The sequence below is a fragment of the Etheostoma spectabile genome, chromosome 15, assembly GCF_008692095.1.
Source record: "Etheostoma spectabile isolate EspeVRDwgs_2016 chromosome 15, UIUC_Espe_1.0, whole genome shotgun sequence".
NCBI lineage: Eukaryota > Metazoa > Chordata > Actinopteri > Perciformes > Percidae > Etheostoma > Etheostoma spectabile.
The window spans coordinates 1,070,731-1,088,748 of NC_045747.1; the positions used below are offsets into that span (position 1 = coordinate 1,070,731).

General features: G+C 43.6%; 1 protein-coding gene across 3 annotated transcripts in view; it reads left to right on the forward strand.

The window, feature by feature from the left end:
• Positions 1-17,816, forward strand: part of ap2a1 (adaptor related protein complex 2 subunit alpha 1) — a 29,921-nt gene extending 12,105 nt beyond the window's left edge. The window contains exons 7-22 of one of the 3 annotated variants that reach the window (XM_032538289.1): positions 781-949; positions 2,900-3,037; positions 3,328-3,510; positions 4,763-4,860; positions 4,940-5,171; positions 5,323-5,511; positions 5,628-5,782; positions 7,542-7,604; positions 9,757-9,819; positions 10,605-10,687; positions 12,296-12,385; positions 12,883-13,006; positions 13,738-13,854; positions 13,971-14,040; positions 15,111-15,245; positions 15,754-17,816. In XM_032538289.1, the coding sequence (XP_032394180.1) occupies positions 781-949; positions 2,900-3,037; positions 3,328-3,510; positions 4,763-4,860; positions 4,940-5,171; positions 5,323-5,511; positions 5,628-5,782; positions 7,542-7,604; positions 9,757-9,819; positions 10,605-10,687; positions 12,296-12,385; positions 12,883-13,006; positions 13,738-13,854; positions 13,971-14,040; positions 15,111-15,245; positions 15,754-15,831 (1,987 nt within the window). In that variant the 3' untranslated portion in view covers positions 15,832-17,816. The remainder of the gene's footprint in view (positions 1-780; positions 950-2,899; positions 3,038-3,327; positions 3,511-4,762; positions 4,861-4,939; positions 5,172-5,322; positions 5,512-5,627; positions 5,783-7,541; positions 7,605-9,756; positions 9,820-10,604; positions 10,688-12,295; positions 12,386-12,882; positions 13,007-13,737; positions 13,855-13,970; positions 14,041-15,110; positions 15,246-15,753) is intronic. The other 2 variants (XM_032538290.1, XM_032538292.1) reach the window with 2 other exon arrangements.
• Positions 17,817-18,018: the final 202 nt, after the last annotated feature.

Below are 18,018 nucleotides of genomic sequence, written 5' to 3' on the forward strand. Positions count from 1 at the left end.
CACTCTCAGCAGCTGACACACACTGGAAAGTGATAGTATTTATTTCAGTAACACCGTCACTGAATCCTTTGGATTAGTGGCATGACTGAATATTTAAAGAGGCCTTAAATATTATAATGGGCTATGATGACTCGTTAAAAGCCCATCAGTGCCAATGGATAGAGACTTTTGAGCATCAGGTTTGGTGGGAAGTTTACCCTTAAAGGGCCTGATGGTTAGTGTTAAGGGATTGGAAAATCCTCCTTGATGGCAGAGGGGAAATTATTTTATTGGTCACTAGAAGAGATGAGGAGCCATAAATGAGCGGAATGGAAAGCATCCAGTGAGCTAGTGTGCAGCTGTGTGCCAGCACATAAGGGCATTAGAGATAAACTGAATGAAAAGGGTTATTTTTGCATGCTAATATGGATAATATAGACAATTTGTTATTGAGCACAATAATATTTGCTTGCATATTTATTTTCTAAATATAAATTATGTGCTTGCAAATTATATTGATGGTGCTTCAAATCTCCCATTGCTCACTTAGATGTGACACAACTATAATGCCATCATTTATGACTGTATGCTCAAAGAAGTCATTGAAAAAGAAAATAGTGCTTCTTGAAATGAAAATGTATCTAGAACAATTTTCTAGATCTTTGCTGTACTGTTTTTGAGATATGTTTTTGTTGTTTCAAATTTCATCTGGTCTTAACCTTGGCCTGCTGATGTGCTTTTTCATGACCGAATGCCCCCGAGAGTTTAGCAGTGCAGTAAGTTCTGCTTTGTGTTGGGCAGCGAGCCCAACCTGCTGGTGCGAGCCTGTAACCAGCTGGGCCAGTTCCTGCAGCACCGAGAGACCAACCTGCGCTACCTGGCTCTGGAGAGCATGTGCACTCTGGCCAGCTCTGAGTTTTCCCATGAAGCCGTCAAGACGCACATCGAGACGGTCATCAACGCCCTCAAGGTGCTGTCTCCCCTCTACACACAACTACACCCAGTCAGCTGCAGCTACATTTCCACTGCACAACACTACACCATATACACTGCGTTTATATATGTATGCTCTGTATATAGTGGTATACTGGTCAATAGCACAGGACCTTGCACATATACACTCGCCGGCTGGACCCCCAGTTTCCTTCAAAACTGCTTTAAAGGTCCCATGGCATTAAAATGTCACTTTGAGGTTTTTTAACATTAATATGAGTTCCCCTAGCCGGCCTATGGTCCCCCAGTGGCTAGAAATGGTGATAGTTTTAAACCGAGCCCTGGGTGTCCTGCTCTGCCTTTTGAGAAAATGAAAGCTCAGATGGGCCGAGGTCGAATCTTGCCCCTTATGACGTCATAAGGAGAGAGGGTACCTCCCCGTTCTCTGCTTTGCCCGCCCAGAGATTTTGGTCCCCCCATGAGAGAGAGACATCATGACTTTCAAATGAGCAAAGTGACAGTTGGTCAAGCACCCCCCCCCCCCCCCCCCCCCCCCCCAAAAAGATCATTGTGGGACTGGCTGGTGGCTGATTCGCACCAAGACTGAATTTTGGGAAAGAGACTTCAGATACAGTATTAGGGGACCACTAAGGTCTATATAAAAGAGACTTCAGACAGTATTAAGGGACCACTAAGGTCTATATAAAAGAGACTTCATATACGTATTAGGGACCACTAAGGTCTATATAAAAGAGACTTCAGATACAGTATTAGGGACCACTAAGGTCTAATAAGAGACTTCAGAACAGTATTAGGGACCACTAAGGTCTATATAAAAGAGACTTCAGATACAGTATTAGGGGACCACTAAGGTTTATATAAGAGACTCAGATAAGTATTAGGGGACCACTAAGGCTTAATAAAAGAGACTTCGATACAGTATTAGGGACCACTAAAGTCATATAAAAGAGACTTCAGATACAGTATTAGGGGAACACTAAGGTCATATAAAGACTTCAGATACCGTATTAGTAGGGACACTAAGGTCTATATAAAGAGACTTCAGATACAGTATTAGAGGAACACTAAAATCTATACAAAAGAGACTTCAGATACAGTATTAGGGACCACTAAGGTCTATATAAAAGAGACTTAGATACAGTATTAGGGACCACTAAGGTCTGTATAAAGAGACTTCAGATACAGTATTAGGGACCACTAAGGTCTATATAAAGAGACTCAGATACAGTATAGGGACCATCAGGTCTGTATAAAGAGACTTCAGATACAGTATTGGGACCACCAAAGGTCTATATAAAAGAGAATTCAGATACAGGATTAGGGACCACTAAGGTCGTATAAAAGAGACTTAAGTACAGATAGGACCACTAAGGTCTATATAAAGAGACTTCGATACAGTATTAGGGACCCATAAGGTCTGTATAAAAGGACTTCAGATACATATTAGGGACCACTAAGGTCTATAAAAAGAGACTTCAGAACAGTATTAGGGACCACTAAGGTCTGTATAAAAGAGACTTCAGATACAGTATTAGGGACCAAAAGGTCTATATAAAGAGAATTCAGATACAGTATTAGGGACCACTAAGGTCTATATAAAGAGACTTCAGATACAGTATTAGGGACCCTAAGGTCTGTATAAAGAACTCAGATACAGTATAGGGACCACTAAGGTCTATAAAAGAGACTTCAGATACAGTATTTAGGGACCACTAAGGTCTGTATAAAAGAGACTTCAGATACAGTATTAGGGGACCACTTTAATTCTACGTGACATAGATTTAACAAGGTGCTGGAACATTCCTCAGAGATTTCTGGTCCATATTGACATGATGGCATCGCACAGTTGCTGCAGATTTGTAGATCAGCCGTTTCTGAACCAGTCAAACCAGCCCGTTTTGAAAATGGTTCACCGTGGTTGCTGGTGCCAAAGTCACTTAAATCATTGTTCTGTGTGTCTCTACAGACCGAGAGGGATGTGAGTGTTCGACAGAGGGCGGCTGACCTGCTCTATGCCATGTGTGATCGCAGCAACGCCAAGCAGATCGTCGCCGAGATGCTCAGCTACCTGGAGACAGCAGACTACTCCATCAGAGAAGAGATGGTGGGTGTGAGAGTGTGCCAAGAAAGATTTTGTGCCGTGCTATCTTCATTTTTTTCCCACTCAATGTGGCTGGCTACAGTCATCTGTAAATGTGAAGTGGGAATTGGTGAAGGTGGCTAGTTTCCCCAGCTACATATTGCATTAACAAACCAAACACCAGGGACCAAAGAGCTCAGCTTTGAAAGCCCCTAACACTCAGCAGTGTCCCAAATAATATTTGTGTGTAAATATTAGCACAAAATGCAGTCCCCACTGATTTAGGTGTGACCTGCTGGGCCTTCCCCATTCAGGTGCTGAAAGTGGCCATACTGGCAGAGAAGTACGCCGTGGATTACTCCTGGTACGTGGACACCATTCTCAACCTCATCCGCATTGCTGGCGACTACGTCAGCGAAGAGGTGTGGTATCGCGTCATTCAGATCGTCATCAACAGAGACGATGTGCAGGGCTACGCCGCCAAGACGGTCTTTGAGGTACCACTACAACATCAAATCATAAATGTAGCTTTGGACGAATAGATAGAGATGCTGTTCTTTAGCTGAGAGACACACATCAAAATATCAAAACACAATTTTTTTTAAGGTTGAACTGCATGTCTATAGCGTATATTAGGGCTTCTAAGATATTGACCAAAGATCCTGTTGGTCATGTATTTACGGTTGAATGTTCAGGTGTATGCAGAAGCAATATGTAAAAAATGCTAAAGCACTTTTATTAAAACAGGCTGTGATCAACGGCCGACAACACGCCGGATATAGAAGAGACCATATCCGGAGAGGCGTAGCTTTCCCCCCACCCGATTAGGCAAAAAACTAATAATTAAAAAAGCACAAATCCTTGATCAAGGGTCCGGCCTGAGAATAATGGCGGGAAATATTGGCTCATGGGTTGGGTCAAGTTTGGGCTCAGGCAATGGTGGTGGAGTCATGAAAGGTAAAATGTCTTGTTAAATAAAAAATGGGTTTGGGACAAAAACACCTTTTTATATTTCACACAGCAAGTTCTAGAGACCGAGAATTGTTTTGGCATTGAGTATTTTATAAGCATAAAATCAAAAACTATCAAATAATTGGCAGCACTACTCACTGTGTTTCAAACTGTGTTAAAGGATAATTCTTTGCTTTATTGTTTTTATACACTGACTCCTATTTTTTTTTTATAGTTGATCGTTCTTATTGTTTAAGGTAACGTCTAACTTCATATCTGAGGGAAGACCATTATTTAAACAATATATTTTTTTAAAGGAAATGTTTCTACACAAACAGTTCAATGTTAATGTTCCTGGTTTTAACCTTAACCTAAGGAGTAGATCACATCAGCGTCTTGTGAGCCAATCAGCACGCAGCATTCTTTTACCAAGCTCAAATGCCTGTGATCAGCTGTCTAACGTTACACGTCGTAGAGTCACGCAGAAAGCGAGACGAGGCTCCGTAATGTGTAATTTTGTAATTTATTTTTGTTTTATAAATTTGGTATCGCAAAAAGTAATTGTTCAGGAACCGGTATCAAAGTCGCAGTATTGGTATTGAATATTTTTGAGTGATGTACCCTGCCCCTACAGTTATGTTACATTTACTCTTGAGCAAGTTTCAGCGTATCTTGGTTCATCTCATGTAATAAACTCAGGCATTGCATTTCTTAGGAAAGAAGGGGAAATAAAATGTGTTGTTTAGCACTGTTGTGTTGTAATTAGAAGTTGAACGAGTTGAAGCATTTCTCTTCCAGGCTTTGCAGGCACCTGCTTGCCATGAGAACATGGTGAAGGTCGGAGGCTACATTCTGGGAGAGTTTGGTAACCTTATTGCTGGTGACCCGCGCTCCAGGTATGTTAGGTTTTGGCTGCCAAGGCTCTACGTCGCCGGTCGAAATGATCAATAGTAACTTTGCTGTCCCGTCCTACAGCCCCCTGGTCCAGTTCAACCTTCTCCACTCCAAGTTCCATCTGTGCTCGGTGCCGACTCGCGCCCTGCTGCTGTCTGCTTACATCAAGTTCATCAACCTGTTCCCAGAGACCAAGGCCACCATCCAGGAGGTGCTGCGCTGCGACAGCCAGATCCGCAATTCGGACGTGGAGCTGCAGCAGCGTGCTGTCGAGTATCTGAAGCTTTCCTCCATCGCTAGCACCGATGTCCTGGTTAGTTCTGGTGACTAAACTCAGCTCAGGTCTAGTAAAAAATGATTAAATAACATTTGTGAGGAGCCCCGGTGGACATTGTTAATGTTTGTCTCCAAAAATGGTCCCAATCTGGAGCTTTGCAGTCAAGTTGTTGTCTGTGTTCCTTCAGGCCACCGTCCTGGAGGAGATGCCTCCCTTCCCAGAGAGGGAGTCGTCCATCCTGGCTAAGCTGAAGAAGAAAAAGGGGCCCGGTGCAGTGTCTGTGACAGAGCTGGAAGACAGCAAAAGGGAGGGTGGGGAGTTGAATGGAGGGAGTGACCGGGGGCCAGACACAGCAGCCATGGCTGCGTCCAACGCTGTAAGCACTGTGAAGGACTTATTCCCAAAGAAACACAATGGCTTTCAGCTGCCTTTATGTATACCAGCAGCTGTAACAAGAACACTACATTTTACAAGTTTCCTTTTGTTTTCCAGTCCACCCCGTCACCGTCAGCAGACCTCCTTGGGATTCGTTCTGCTGCTCCGGTTGGTGCTGCCCCAGCCAGCGCTGGCAGCCTATTGGTGGATGTGTTCTCTGAGGCGGGCCCTGCCGCTCCTTCTGCTGCTGTGAACGATGACGGCTTCCTAAGGTGAAAGGTCTTCTCTTGATATGCAGATGTAGAATCCACCACAAGCCAAAGTCCAGTATGACTGGCTACAACCAGTCTGCTTGATAACGTCTTGCTTTCAAAAGGAAGAGACTGTGTCTCCCCATCCCAGACTTTTATCTATCTACATAAATAACCCCCTTTGCTATCATCCACTGTTACTTTCCATGTCTGCAGTCTTTTGTCATGCACATGCGTACTCCTAGTATGCTGATTGGGAGCCCAGTTGCCCATATACTGTACATGGCAGAGAAATCTAGCTGGGAAATCAGGTTTCTCTAATTACACTACACCAATTACAGTGAGCAGTTTCTCGTTAACATGACGTTTGAGAAACCGCTTACTGGAGAAAACCGACTATAACCCGGTTACTAAAGTACATGTTAACACACTGACTGTTTAAAAAGTGTCTCTCACACTGGACTGGGCCAACCTGGTCTTGACCCTAATGGGAAGGAATGAATGAATGAATGAATGAATGGACTGATTTGTTATATAGTGTTGTTTCCTGTAAATAGTTGTGATGTTTGGGGTGCGTTTGCGCTGTTGGACTTCTATGCAGCTAGGTGTAATGTGTGTGTGCTGGTTGTCGCTCTGTTGGCTCTATCTTTCTTTGCTCTATCTGTGTCTAATATGTACCTGCCAACCTGGAGACATCGGTAGTCATTGATGCACATGAAAGCGCTGTCCATAAGATAGTGATGTAGCGATGCACTCAGCTCGCGATGTGAAATGATTCAGGATTTTAAGTTGACCTGATTATTTTGTGAAGTCACAGCCTTTTCAGCAGCTGTTGCACAGCTGTGTCTAGCTTTTGTCTTAATCCATAAGATAGTCACGCCCTTTCATTTGAATGTTACAAATGGAAATAAATAGAGAGGGAAATGGATAAATGTGGCCTTATGAAATAATATTCCCCTAAAAAAAATGTAGTCATGTCAAAAACGTAGATTTTAAAATTAAGACCCAGTTATTTATTGACTCATTTATTTATATTATATATATGTGTATATAGATATCCTTATTCATTTATTTCCTTAGTATATTATAGACTTATTTATTTATTTATTTATTTATTTATTCAATATTGAACACAGTGGCATTCCATTGTTAGGAGGGAAAAGCCTTTCAATAATTTAAAGTTTGTGTGTTACTTAACATGCCACTGGGACATAAGGGAATTATTTTTGGTTTGGTTTACCATTGGGAGTGTGTGTCAAAGTGCTCCCCTTATGAGTAGGTGGTCAGGTTTTTGTTCAAATAAATGGATCAAGGTGACCATCGTTAAAGTCTCTATTCAGGAAGGTAGGCGGGGATTCTGTCTCTGACTTTCACTTTACTTCACAGCTGGGATCTTGGTGGGAAAAACAACTAGTGTGTTGTTAGCTGAGTTAGGACACAACCTACGTTTGCTGGCTGGGCCCAGGCTGCCCAGTCTCGCAGCAGTCGACGACGTTTCTTCATGGTTGGCAGGTCTGCTACACTTGTCTGTTCTCTTTATCTTGCTGTGTTTGTGACTGTCTTTCGTCTTTTCTCTCCTTCCTTTCCATTTCCGTGTGTGTGTGTGTGTGTGTGTGTGTGTGTGTGTGTGTGTGTGTGTGTGTGGTGTGTGTGTGGTGTGTGTGTGTGGTGTGTGTGTGTGTGTGTGTGTGTGTGTGGGTGTTGTGTTGTGTGTGTGTGTGTGTGTGTGTGTGTGTGTGTGTGTGTGTGTGTGTGTGTGTCCTCTACCTTGATTGGACAGAGATCTGGAACAGCCCACCGAGACCTCTGATTCCCTATTGGTGGAGGGTTCTGGTGACTCGGAGTAAGGGCCCAGTCGTAAACTACCGAATTAGCTAAACCAATACAAATATGGCACTTTTCTTTCTCGAAAAGGCTTTGTATCTTTAAATGAACATGTTATTGGTAATATACACTACACTGAATAGGTAGCTTGATGCACATGAGCCATTTAGGTTTACATAAAAGCACCTGACTTGCTCTACACATATGTTGATGCCTTTCACCATTTTTAGAACATAAACCGTATCATCAGATGAATTCAATACTATTGTGTTGTAATTTGTGTGCAGTTTCTACGCAATCTGTCCCGACAGCATTATCAGAGCATAGTTAGCCAAGAGAAACAAAGAAAACAGAAGAGACAGATGTATGGGGAGAAGAAAGGCTCAACTTCACACCACATGGCAGTAGGAAACCATTTTCTACCATCTCCGACGTATCCATAGTAGTTGACCGTGAGCGGCTTTCTGTCAGACTACTTGGCTTCTTGTGCTGCATGTATGGAGCAGCTGAAAGTCACTAATAATGGCAAGCTATTAGGAGCAAAACTGGACCACATTTTGGATTTAGCTGAAGGTTTGTTCCTAGGAATAACTGTCAAATCACATAAAAAGCACTTCATGTAGTGGTGCAACAAGAGGGCATGTATATAGCCATATTATTTAAAAACAAATTACCATACAAAACATAATTTCCTGAGTCACTAGCTTTTTATGCTTTTTGATTAAATAGTACAGGAAGACAAGAAGGGACAACTAGGTGAGAAAGGGGAGGAAGACATGCTGGAATGTGACACAAGTTGGGCACGAATCCTGGACCTCTGTGTCGAGGCATAAACCTCTATGTAAATGTGCGTCTGCTCTACTAAGTGAGCCAACCCGGCCGCAATATTGCAGATTGTTAGAGAATTTTCATAAAATCGGCAGGAGAAGATGCAAATGAATGCGTGGGCTACAGCTGGTGGTGCTAACGTTCCAGTCGATGCCCTTAAACCGTTGCAGAAGAAGTGTGCCAGTCCAGTAAAGAACGATGTAGAAAACCAGATGAAAATTTCAAGTCGAGTCAGTTTTATTCATAACACTCATCCCAAACACTATTAATAATTTTGGTCTAGACCAAACTGTAAGTTACAGAGACACAACACTCGCCCATGGGCACGCAAAGCCACAGCAGCAAGACAAATCTGTTTTATTTGCTAAGTGTGTTTTCATTGCTTTTATCAATACGCCCAATTTTCCATCTCAGCCAAGTATAAAAACCACATATTGCGATATTTCGAATTATCCACAAATTGAAAATGTGCATTAAAATGTGTCTGACAAGTAACTATACTCATGATAGGACATTACACATGCTGTAACTGGGCATCCACACACGCTCAACAAATGGAATACCAAGCTCAGAACTTAAAACCCAAAACAAAAGCTCAGTGCTGGACCGCAGCTGTTGCAACGAGAGGCAGATGCTGTACACACGGTCTCCATGGCATCAAGCTTTATGTGTAGACTACGTATGTGCTTTTAAACATGTGAACAGTGTCTGCATTAGAGTACAGTCTGTACACATTTGCACAGTAAATAATTGGGTCATTTTAAATGAAACCGTTGCTGGGGTGAACGTGTAAAGCTTCAGCCTGGATTGTTGAAATCCTAGCTGCATGTAAACTCCATGAATTGTGGCCCATTTTGAATGTTGCTGCCCCAATTTTTGAACAGTGCAGGATGGACGATGATGTGTTCACCCTGTCTGGGTAAACACTGTCAAATCTAAGCTGAACGTCTGCACTTTACCCTCAATAGCTATTGTTTCATTTCTTATTCTATGCGCTCAAGTATAGCACCAAAACAACCAACTTTGTCCAAACACATACTGACTGTACTGGAGGAGTAATTGTTACAGAGTACAGTAACTAACTAGCATATAGCTCACATTGTGTAATTATATTTTTGTACAAACTGCTTTTACTAACCACCGCTGCATTTTCTCCTTTTATCCTTCTTTTGTCTTCTGTCACGTTTCTCTTACCCAATCTTTCTCACACTGTCGCTGGACCCTGTGTTGAATGGATGGCTGTTTCACCTCTCATTTCTGCTCTATCCATTTGTTCCCCATTTGTCGTGTTGCCTCCCCCCCCCTTCCTCCTCTGTCCTTTGGGCTGTCCTGTGCTCTCTCAGCTCTGCTCCTCCCTCTGAGGATCCTGCTCCTCCTCTGTCTGAGGCAGACGAACTTCTTAACAAGTAAGCTCTCTCTGTGTAAGCTTCGTTATGTGTTTGCCTAGCTGCAGCTCTGCCTGGTTTCTATAGGAAGGCTTTGACTTGTCAGAGTAACAGTTATTGCATCCACTAGTTTGAGGTTTGGGGGAGCGCATTCATCTCACCAACATAGTGCTGTAATAAGTTGGCCATGACCTTACGCTGATTGCCAATGGGTTACCTGTTTTAAAGAAATCTCTCGCATTAGAGACTTCAAAATCCACTTTGTTGCTTTATCTGTTAGCCATGCTTTTTATTACAAGTTGGACTGGTCTCCAAGATAATTATGTCTATCAGAGCGTCCATAGTAATAGCATAACTACTGTAAACAGCAGCGTGTTGGTGGTTTAACTGGAGCTTCCCACTGTGTTGATTGGCTCGTGCCTGTTACCAACTTTATACTAGACTCAGCTTCTTTAAGTTTCAACAGTAACTGGTGACAGTTTGGCTAGTCTTGGCTATGTCTGTGTTGACTCAAAAAGGTTTTTATCAAAATAATTAATTTGTGCTGTTGGGCTGGGGCTACTTATCGATTCATGTATAATTATTGATAATGCTCTGGGAAAAATCTGATGCCATATATACCACTCACACCATGAGCAACAAAGACCTGTTTAGACGAGCACAAGCACTACTTAGCTTGTACCTGTAAATTATTGATATCAAATGTAACTTTATAGTTTTATTCTTTTTCTGGATATGACAGAACAGTGATTTGTGAATGCAGCATTCCAGTGTTAACTAACTCCTTCAATCCATTCATCCTGCAGGTTTGTGTGCAAGAACAACGGGGTTCTGTTTGAGAATCAGCTGCTACAGATTGGCATCAAGTCAGAGTATCGTCAGAATCTGGGTGAGTTGTCTTCACGGAAAAGTAGCCTGGCACCATTACCACCCATGGCCATACTTTGGTGTGTTTCATTGATGTGTAGGCGTGGAGTGTTCACTTCAGTATTTTTCATTTGTCCTGCACCTGCTAGAAGGTGGGATGTGCACACGATTAATGTTTTAATTGGTGTGATTCGCAGCCACATGGCTTGGCAGACTATGGACAAGTGGGCTTGGTTGGACATTTCTTTTCTTATTCTTTTTTTTTATTTTTTTATTTAATAAATGGTCTGGTGTGTTCTTGTTTCTTGGTGTGCGAAGCCGTCTGTATTAGGCCATATTCCCAAGTGGGCATTTCCCCAGCATCAGCTGTGTCATCAAGTGGTATTTCAGACTGGGCGTGCTGCGATGATGAACACACAGCTCACTTTTGTGTGGTCAGTGGAACGTTTGACAACTTTAAAAAAAGGAAACTTTCCATCCAGAATCTTATCGGCGTCCATTTCAGCGTCTCGTGCTCGCCATCCATTTAAAACGTAACGTTACTACTCTTTGGCCGGCTCGCAAGCCCAAACGCTGTGTGCGCGGCGTGCCTGTTGTTTTATTTCCGGTCTAGCTTGATCTGGTGGGTGTTGTAGTTTTTCTAACGTTACTAGTTGTTGCAACAGCATTTGAAAAAAAAAACTACAAAGTTTGCTAGTCCAAAAAGATGGTTAATCTCCCGATTAAAAGGAGTGCATGTTGCTGTATGTGGGTTTTTTATTACTTTCTTTTTTACTGGGGTGTCAAATTGGCTATTGGAAATCGTGAAATGTCACTGGTATTGGACATGCAGACATGTCCAGTGTTGACTGTGCCGGCCGTATTTGACTCTGACTCTATCCTATTCACTCCGAGCACTCCATAAAGCACAAGTCATATTAAAGCACCCATATTCTGCTCATTTCAGGTTCATAATTGTATTTTGAGGTTGTACCAGAATAAGTTTTCTGGTTTCATTCTCTAAAAACACCATATTTTTGTTGTACTGCACATTACTGCAGATCCTGTTTTCACCCTGTGTGTTTAGGTCTCTGTTTTAGCTCCAGAGTGAGACATCTCAATTGTTTTAGCTCCAGAGTGAGACATCTTACTAGTTTTAGCTCCAGAGGGAGACATCTCAATTGTTTTAGTTACAGAGTGAGACATCTCACTTCTATCCTATCTTTGTTGGGAGCTGCACATGCTCAGTAGCTCGGTAAGATCCCATCAGCTGATAACTCTTTCTCCAGCTTTGGTCAGTCCAAGACAGGATAAGCTGGGAGACTTCTTCTAGACCAGGGACACAACAGGGACAGGAAGTAGTTCTTTTGTAGATTCTGGTCAACTAGTGGCTGTTGGAGCAGTGTTTTCCATTAAGAACAAGCTAGCATGCTACGGTTAGCCACCTTGTCTAGGCTAGTGACGTAGAAAGCCGTGCAGATGTTGAACAGCTCCCCCGGAGACTGAAAACAGAGTACATTCAGAAACCGGATCTCACTCAAAACAGCATGGGTAGTTTTTTCCACGTATGCATGCGTGTGGAAGCACCAGAGACACAATATTTTATAACATGGGCACTTTAATAACCAGACGGACCATGTGTCTCTCTCAGGGAGAATGTACCTATTCTACGGCAACAAGACGTCGGTGCAGTTTGCCAGCTTCACCACCACAGTCAACTGTCCTGGGGAGCTGCAGTCTCATATCCTTTTGGGACTCCGCGTGGTAAACCAGAACCGGAACCCACTTGACCGTGATTATTAGCTCATTGCAGATACATCGGTACTAACCTATGTAATCGGCTGATAAATTCCAACAGTCATTTAGAATAGTACAGAAGCAACAGAGATATTTTGAAAGCTATAGTGCATAGTTTCTGTCTCCCCCATGAGGAATTCTAAGTAATGACAACAACACTGTCCGCACAAGCCTTCCGTGATCACGCACCACCCCCTACAATTCAAATGAAAGTGGCAGAAAACACTAGGAAGAACACGCTACGTATATCTTATAATACTTATTGTAAGTATGTCTTGTAGTTGTTATTATGTATGTTAAATCATGATATAGTAATGGAGACTTTCCAAATCCTTCTAATACTTCCTTGCTGAGAAACGCTAGGGCTACACTGAGTGCGAGGACAGTTTTGGGGGTTTGTAAGTCAGTGGGATGTCCTGATGGTCCTTGACAAGCAGCCACAGCTCAACGTCCAGACCAAAGCAGTGGAGCCCCTGGTGGAGGGGGGGGCCCAGATCCAACAGGTCCTCAACATCGAGTGTCTGACTGACTTCTCTGAAGCCCCTCTGCTCAACATCAAATTCAGGTAAGCTCGTACAACCAACCCCAGTCCTGATGTTGAGCAGTAAAAACGTTATTATGCCATTATCATTACATTAGATGAAAATGGTCTCAGAAAGACAATATTATCATTTAGCGCAATAATTTCTGGGACAATTTATCGTTCAGCAAACTGTTATCGTGACAGGCCTGTATGAACTTATCTAACTCTGGGGATACGGTGAATAAGCTAAAGTTCCAATAAGTCGGCATATTCCTTTAGGCTGTTACACACCGGGGGCGTGACACGTAAACAACACACATATTTCACATAAAAACTACTTATACCAGCAGCAATGCAAATTTACGACCGTTCAAAAGAAGGTTGTGATGTTCACGCAAGCTCCTCAACCAGAGGAGAGTTAGCTAAAGTAGTTAAGTGTAGTTTGAGTTCCTCTAGACCAGCAGCTAGGTCTTCCTTAGTTTGTACGTGTGTGGGCCAGAAAGAAGACTTGGAGTTATGTCTCTCTAAGTTTGTTTCATTTAACTGAAAATTTGAAAATATCCATTCTAAAACAAGAAGTCTTTGATCAATGAATTAGAGTCAGCAGCCCGAGTTGCTCTTCACTAGCAAACAGAACAGAATCCGTCTGGGACAGCATGACCTTGACCTTGAAGACTATTCAATCCTGTCCACATTGAGCTTCAGGCAAACCGCCAGATGGATGTGTTGACCTGCAGTGTGTGTGTGTGTGTGTGTGTGTGTGTTGTGTTCAGATACGGTGGAGCTCTGCAGAACCTGACTCTCAAGCTGCCCGTCACCATCAACAAGTTCTTCCAGCCAACTGAGATGGCATCGCAGGATTTCTTCCAGCGCTGGAAACAGCTAAGCCAGTAAGTGTGCGTGCGTGCGTGCGTGCGTGTGTGTTTGTGTGTGTGTGTGTGTGTGTGTGTTTTTTTTTATGTGTTTGGTTAAATGAGCTGAAATCTCCTGTGTGAACTCTCCTCAGGCCTGCACAGGAAGCACAAAAGATATTCAAGGCTAACCACAGCATGGACACTGAAGTACTTAAGGCTAAGGTATGTCCACATTTAACAGCTCAGTCTTCTGAATGTTTCTCCATCATCTGTCTCCATGGTAAAGACTTTCTGGACAACTGAATGTGCAAGAGGGACGCTTACAACGTCCTTGTTAGTGATGGCGTTGCATAGTCTATCCACCAGAGGACGATCTACCAACGTCCCTGTAGTTGATGGCGTTACATAGTCTGTCCACCAGAGGACGTCTTATAATGTCCCTTAGTGATGGCGTGCATAGTCTGTCCACCAGAGGACGCTCTACAATGTCCCTGTAGTGATGGCGTTGCATGTCTGTCCACCAGAGGACGCTCTGCAACGTCCCTGTAGTGATGGCGTTGCATAGCCTGTCCACCAGAGGACGCTCTACAACGTCCCTGTTAGTGATTGGTGTTGCATAGTCTGTCCACCAGAGGACGCTCTACAACGTCCCTGTTAGTGATGCGGTGCATAGTCTGTCCACCAGAGGACGCTTACAAAGTCCTGTTAGTGATGGCGGTTGCATAGTCTGTCACACCAGAGGACGCTTACAACGTCCCGTTAGTGATGGCGTTGCATAGTCTGTCCACCAGAGGACGCTCTATAATGTCCCTCTTAGTGATGGCGTTGCCTAGTTGTCCACCAGAGGACGCTCTACAATGTCCGTTAGTGATGGCGTTGCATAGTCTGTCCACCAGAGGACGCTCTACAAGTCCTGTAGTGATGGGTTGTGCATAGTCTGTCCACCAGAGGACGCTCTACAACGTCCCCGTTAGTGATGGTGTTGCATAGTCTGTCCACCAGAGGACGTCTACAAGTCCCGTAGTGATGGTGTTGCATAGTCTGTCACCAGAGGACGCCTATACACAAGTCCCTGTTAGTGATGGCGTTTGCATGTCTGTCCACCAGAGGACGCTTACAACGTCCCTGTTAGTGATGGCGTTGCATAGTCTGTCCACCAGAGGACGCTCTACAATACACAACTTTTCTCTCATCATACTCGTTAGATATTTTAGTCCGTATTGTCCTATATTTTGATCTCATTCTAATCCTATGGTGGTCCTCTTCATTCTGTCTGATCTGTTGGTGTGTAGCTACTGGGACTAGGAACGGCCCTGCTGGACGACGTGGACCCCAACCCAGAGAACTACGTGTGTGCTGGAGTGATCCAGACCAAGGGCCAGCAGGTTGGCTGTCTGCTGAGACTGGAGCCCAACGCCCAGGCACAGGTAACACACACACACACACACACACACACACACACACAGAATTTGGACGAGATTCCTGTCCCAATACTCAGGAAATATTGGAGGGTTAACCCTTCCAAAGCCGCGAGCAACACATATTGTAGCTTTTCTTTTCCAGATTTCAGAGTTTCCAACTAATTATGCTGTTCATCATGTGCATGTACAGGATGTAGATTAGAAGGTGAAATATATAACTCTGCTGTATAGTTTCAACAATTTTCCAAAAGTATTACTGTCAGTTTGTTGGATAGGTCTGTTGGAACAGAAACTACGATTTCATTACATGCTCTAACTCTGAAATCAAGTTATACTTGTAGACCAGTGCATTTACACACTGTGTGTGTGTGTGTGTGTGTGTGTGTGTGTGTGTGTGTGTGTGTGTGTGTGTGTGTGTGTGTGTGTGTGTGTGTGTGTGTGTGTGTGTGTGTGTGTGTGTGTGTGTGTGTGTGTGTGTGTGTGTGTGTGTGTGTGTGTGTGTGTGTGTGTGTAGATGTACCGACTGACTCTGCGCTGCAGCAAGGACTCTGTGTCCAGGCGTCTCTGTGAGCTGCTGGCTGAACAGTTCTAGAGTCCAGACCTCTACCGTGACCAGTACTCCCAGCATCCCTAGTGGCGACCTCTCCCTCCAGCCCTCCTGCCTCCTCCCTCCAACAAAGAGTCTTTGGTTTAAAAAAAAATAAAAGAAGAAGAAGGTGTAACCTACATAAGGGAAAAAGCAGCCACTGCTAGCAGCAGCGGCAATACTATTGTTATTATTGTTGTCCCCAATTCTGGTTCCAGTTCATCCTCTACTTGTTAATTAACATGATGCTACATTCTTGTTTTTGTTGGTGTTTACCTGTGTGTGTGTGTGTGTGTGTGTGTGTGTGTGTGTGTGTGTGTGTGTGTGTGTGTGTGTGTGTGTGTGTGTGTGTGTGTGTGTGTGTGATGGTTGTTCTGGGGTCCCATTCTGCTCCATCCTTCTTTACTGATGCGGTGTATGAGTGTGTGTGTGAGAGAGAGATACTTCATTTGAATTGGTAGAACATTCCTAGAAGTCAAATGGTTGACGCTGTCAATTGCACACATGAACTCATACACACGCACACACATTAGTAGAAGGCCTCCATGATTTCTGGTGGGATCCACTAAAGAAGTGAGACCTGGGGTTCCCAGAACTCGGGTCTCTGCCCACTCATTTCCGTCAAGCATTCCCGGTGAAAATGCACTTAATGCGTTGGGATCCTCTTTCAGGGTCTCCAGCAAGAGCCCCCTTCCTTTCCCCCCGAAAGAGCTTCTTCCTCCCCTGAAGCCCTGTAACGAGTAGCCTGTCATTTTAAAGGAGCAGTGCACTCGTTTGGGTTGTTGATGTGTATGTAAATATGTGCCGTGTAGTACTTGATCCCTTTCTGAGACATTCCCATCATGCTGGTTTACAACGCGTGTAATTAACCCAGCCACTCAAGTAGAAGGATGGCACAGCATGGACACTAAGTAGAAGACGGGTCCAGGGATGAGACTTGCGGTGTCCAAACAGTCCACTGCCCGGGAGATGGTTCCAGCTGCTTGCCATTGTAAAGCTTCTGATAAAACATCTCTTACCTTTGCACAGCTTGTCCAAAGGTGTGATTTATACTTTATTGAAAGCATTTTCCAGGAGCATGCTTTTGTTTTATAAGAGAGAAGACTTCAGTGATGAGGATGAATCAATGTGTCTCCCACCTCTGATAAAGAGCAGTGGACAGCGGCTGGGCCTGTGGATGAGACACATACCCACTCTATATCTAAAAGCCTTCATGGCTCCAGGGTCCCTTTTTAGTGGTTTGGGTTGCTCCACCACTGGCCATATAGAGTCCAGTTGACGTTTCCTTTCTGAAGAATTCAATGATCAGAATAGGATCCAGATAGAGGCACCTTCATCACCTAAAGCAATGGAACGACTTCATTGGCCAGTGGTGCTCTGATCCAGAGCCAATTCCTTCCCAGGCTGGACACGAGACAGCAGTCTCATATGCATATGTACACATTTATATTCCTGCTTGTCCAGCCATGCGTTCATAGAACAGATCAATTAATCAACCGCTACAGTCAGTCTGTAGACCACAGTTCTTTCAGTAGCTTCAAACTGTTCAGATCCATGCGTCCACAACTCGTTCTGGGCTTCCTCTCACGCACAATCACTGATGTGGGAGAGGACAGGATGTAAGACACCCAGATGTCCATAACAAATACAGGGGACTGTGTGTTTGTGTGTGTGTGTGAGTGAGAGAGAATGTGGCTGTAAGCAGGTAATAAAAAAAGCCTAAAGACATTTCTAATACATGGTCACATTATAGTCTATGGCTGCAGAGCAATCAAAGGACATTGAACTTTGTAGTGGAAAATGTAGTCATTTGGTCATTCTGTGTGTGTGTGTGTGTGTGTGTGTTTGTGTGCGAGCATGTGTGCGTGCAGTATCCACTAGCTAATGCAGCCTCATGAATCGGTGTTAAGAACATGTCCAATACCTGTGTTAGAATTAAGATTTACTCTGTAATGAAGAAATGTGAAAGTAAAACTATGCCATATATCTGATCCTCCGCCTCCTGTCTTCCAGTGTCTTCCTGTGTCTTATGTGTCTTACTGTGTCTCACTGTATCGCAGCGCTACATGATGGCAGCCACTTCTTCCTTCTATAGTGCTCAAGATTGGACAGGATGAAAGGAAATGTGAAACGGTTCTTAACTTCTGAGATTCACAAGGAAATATGACAATTCCAATTTACCAATTGTGACCA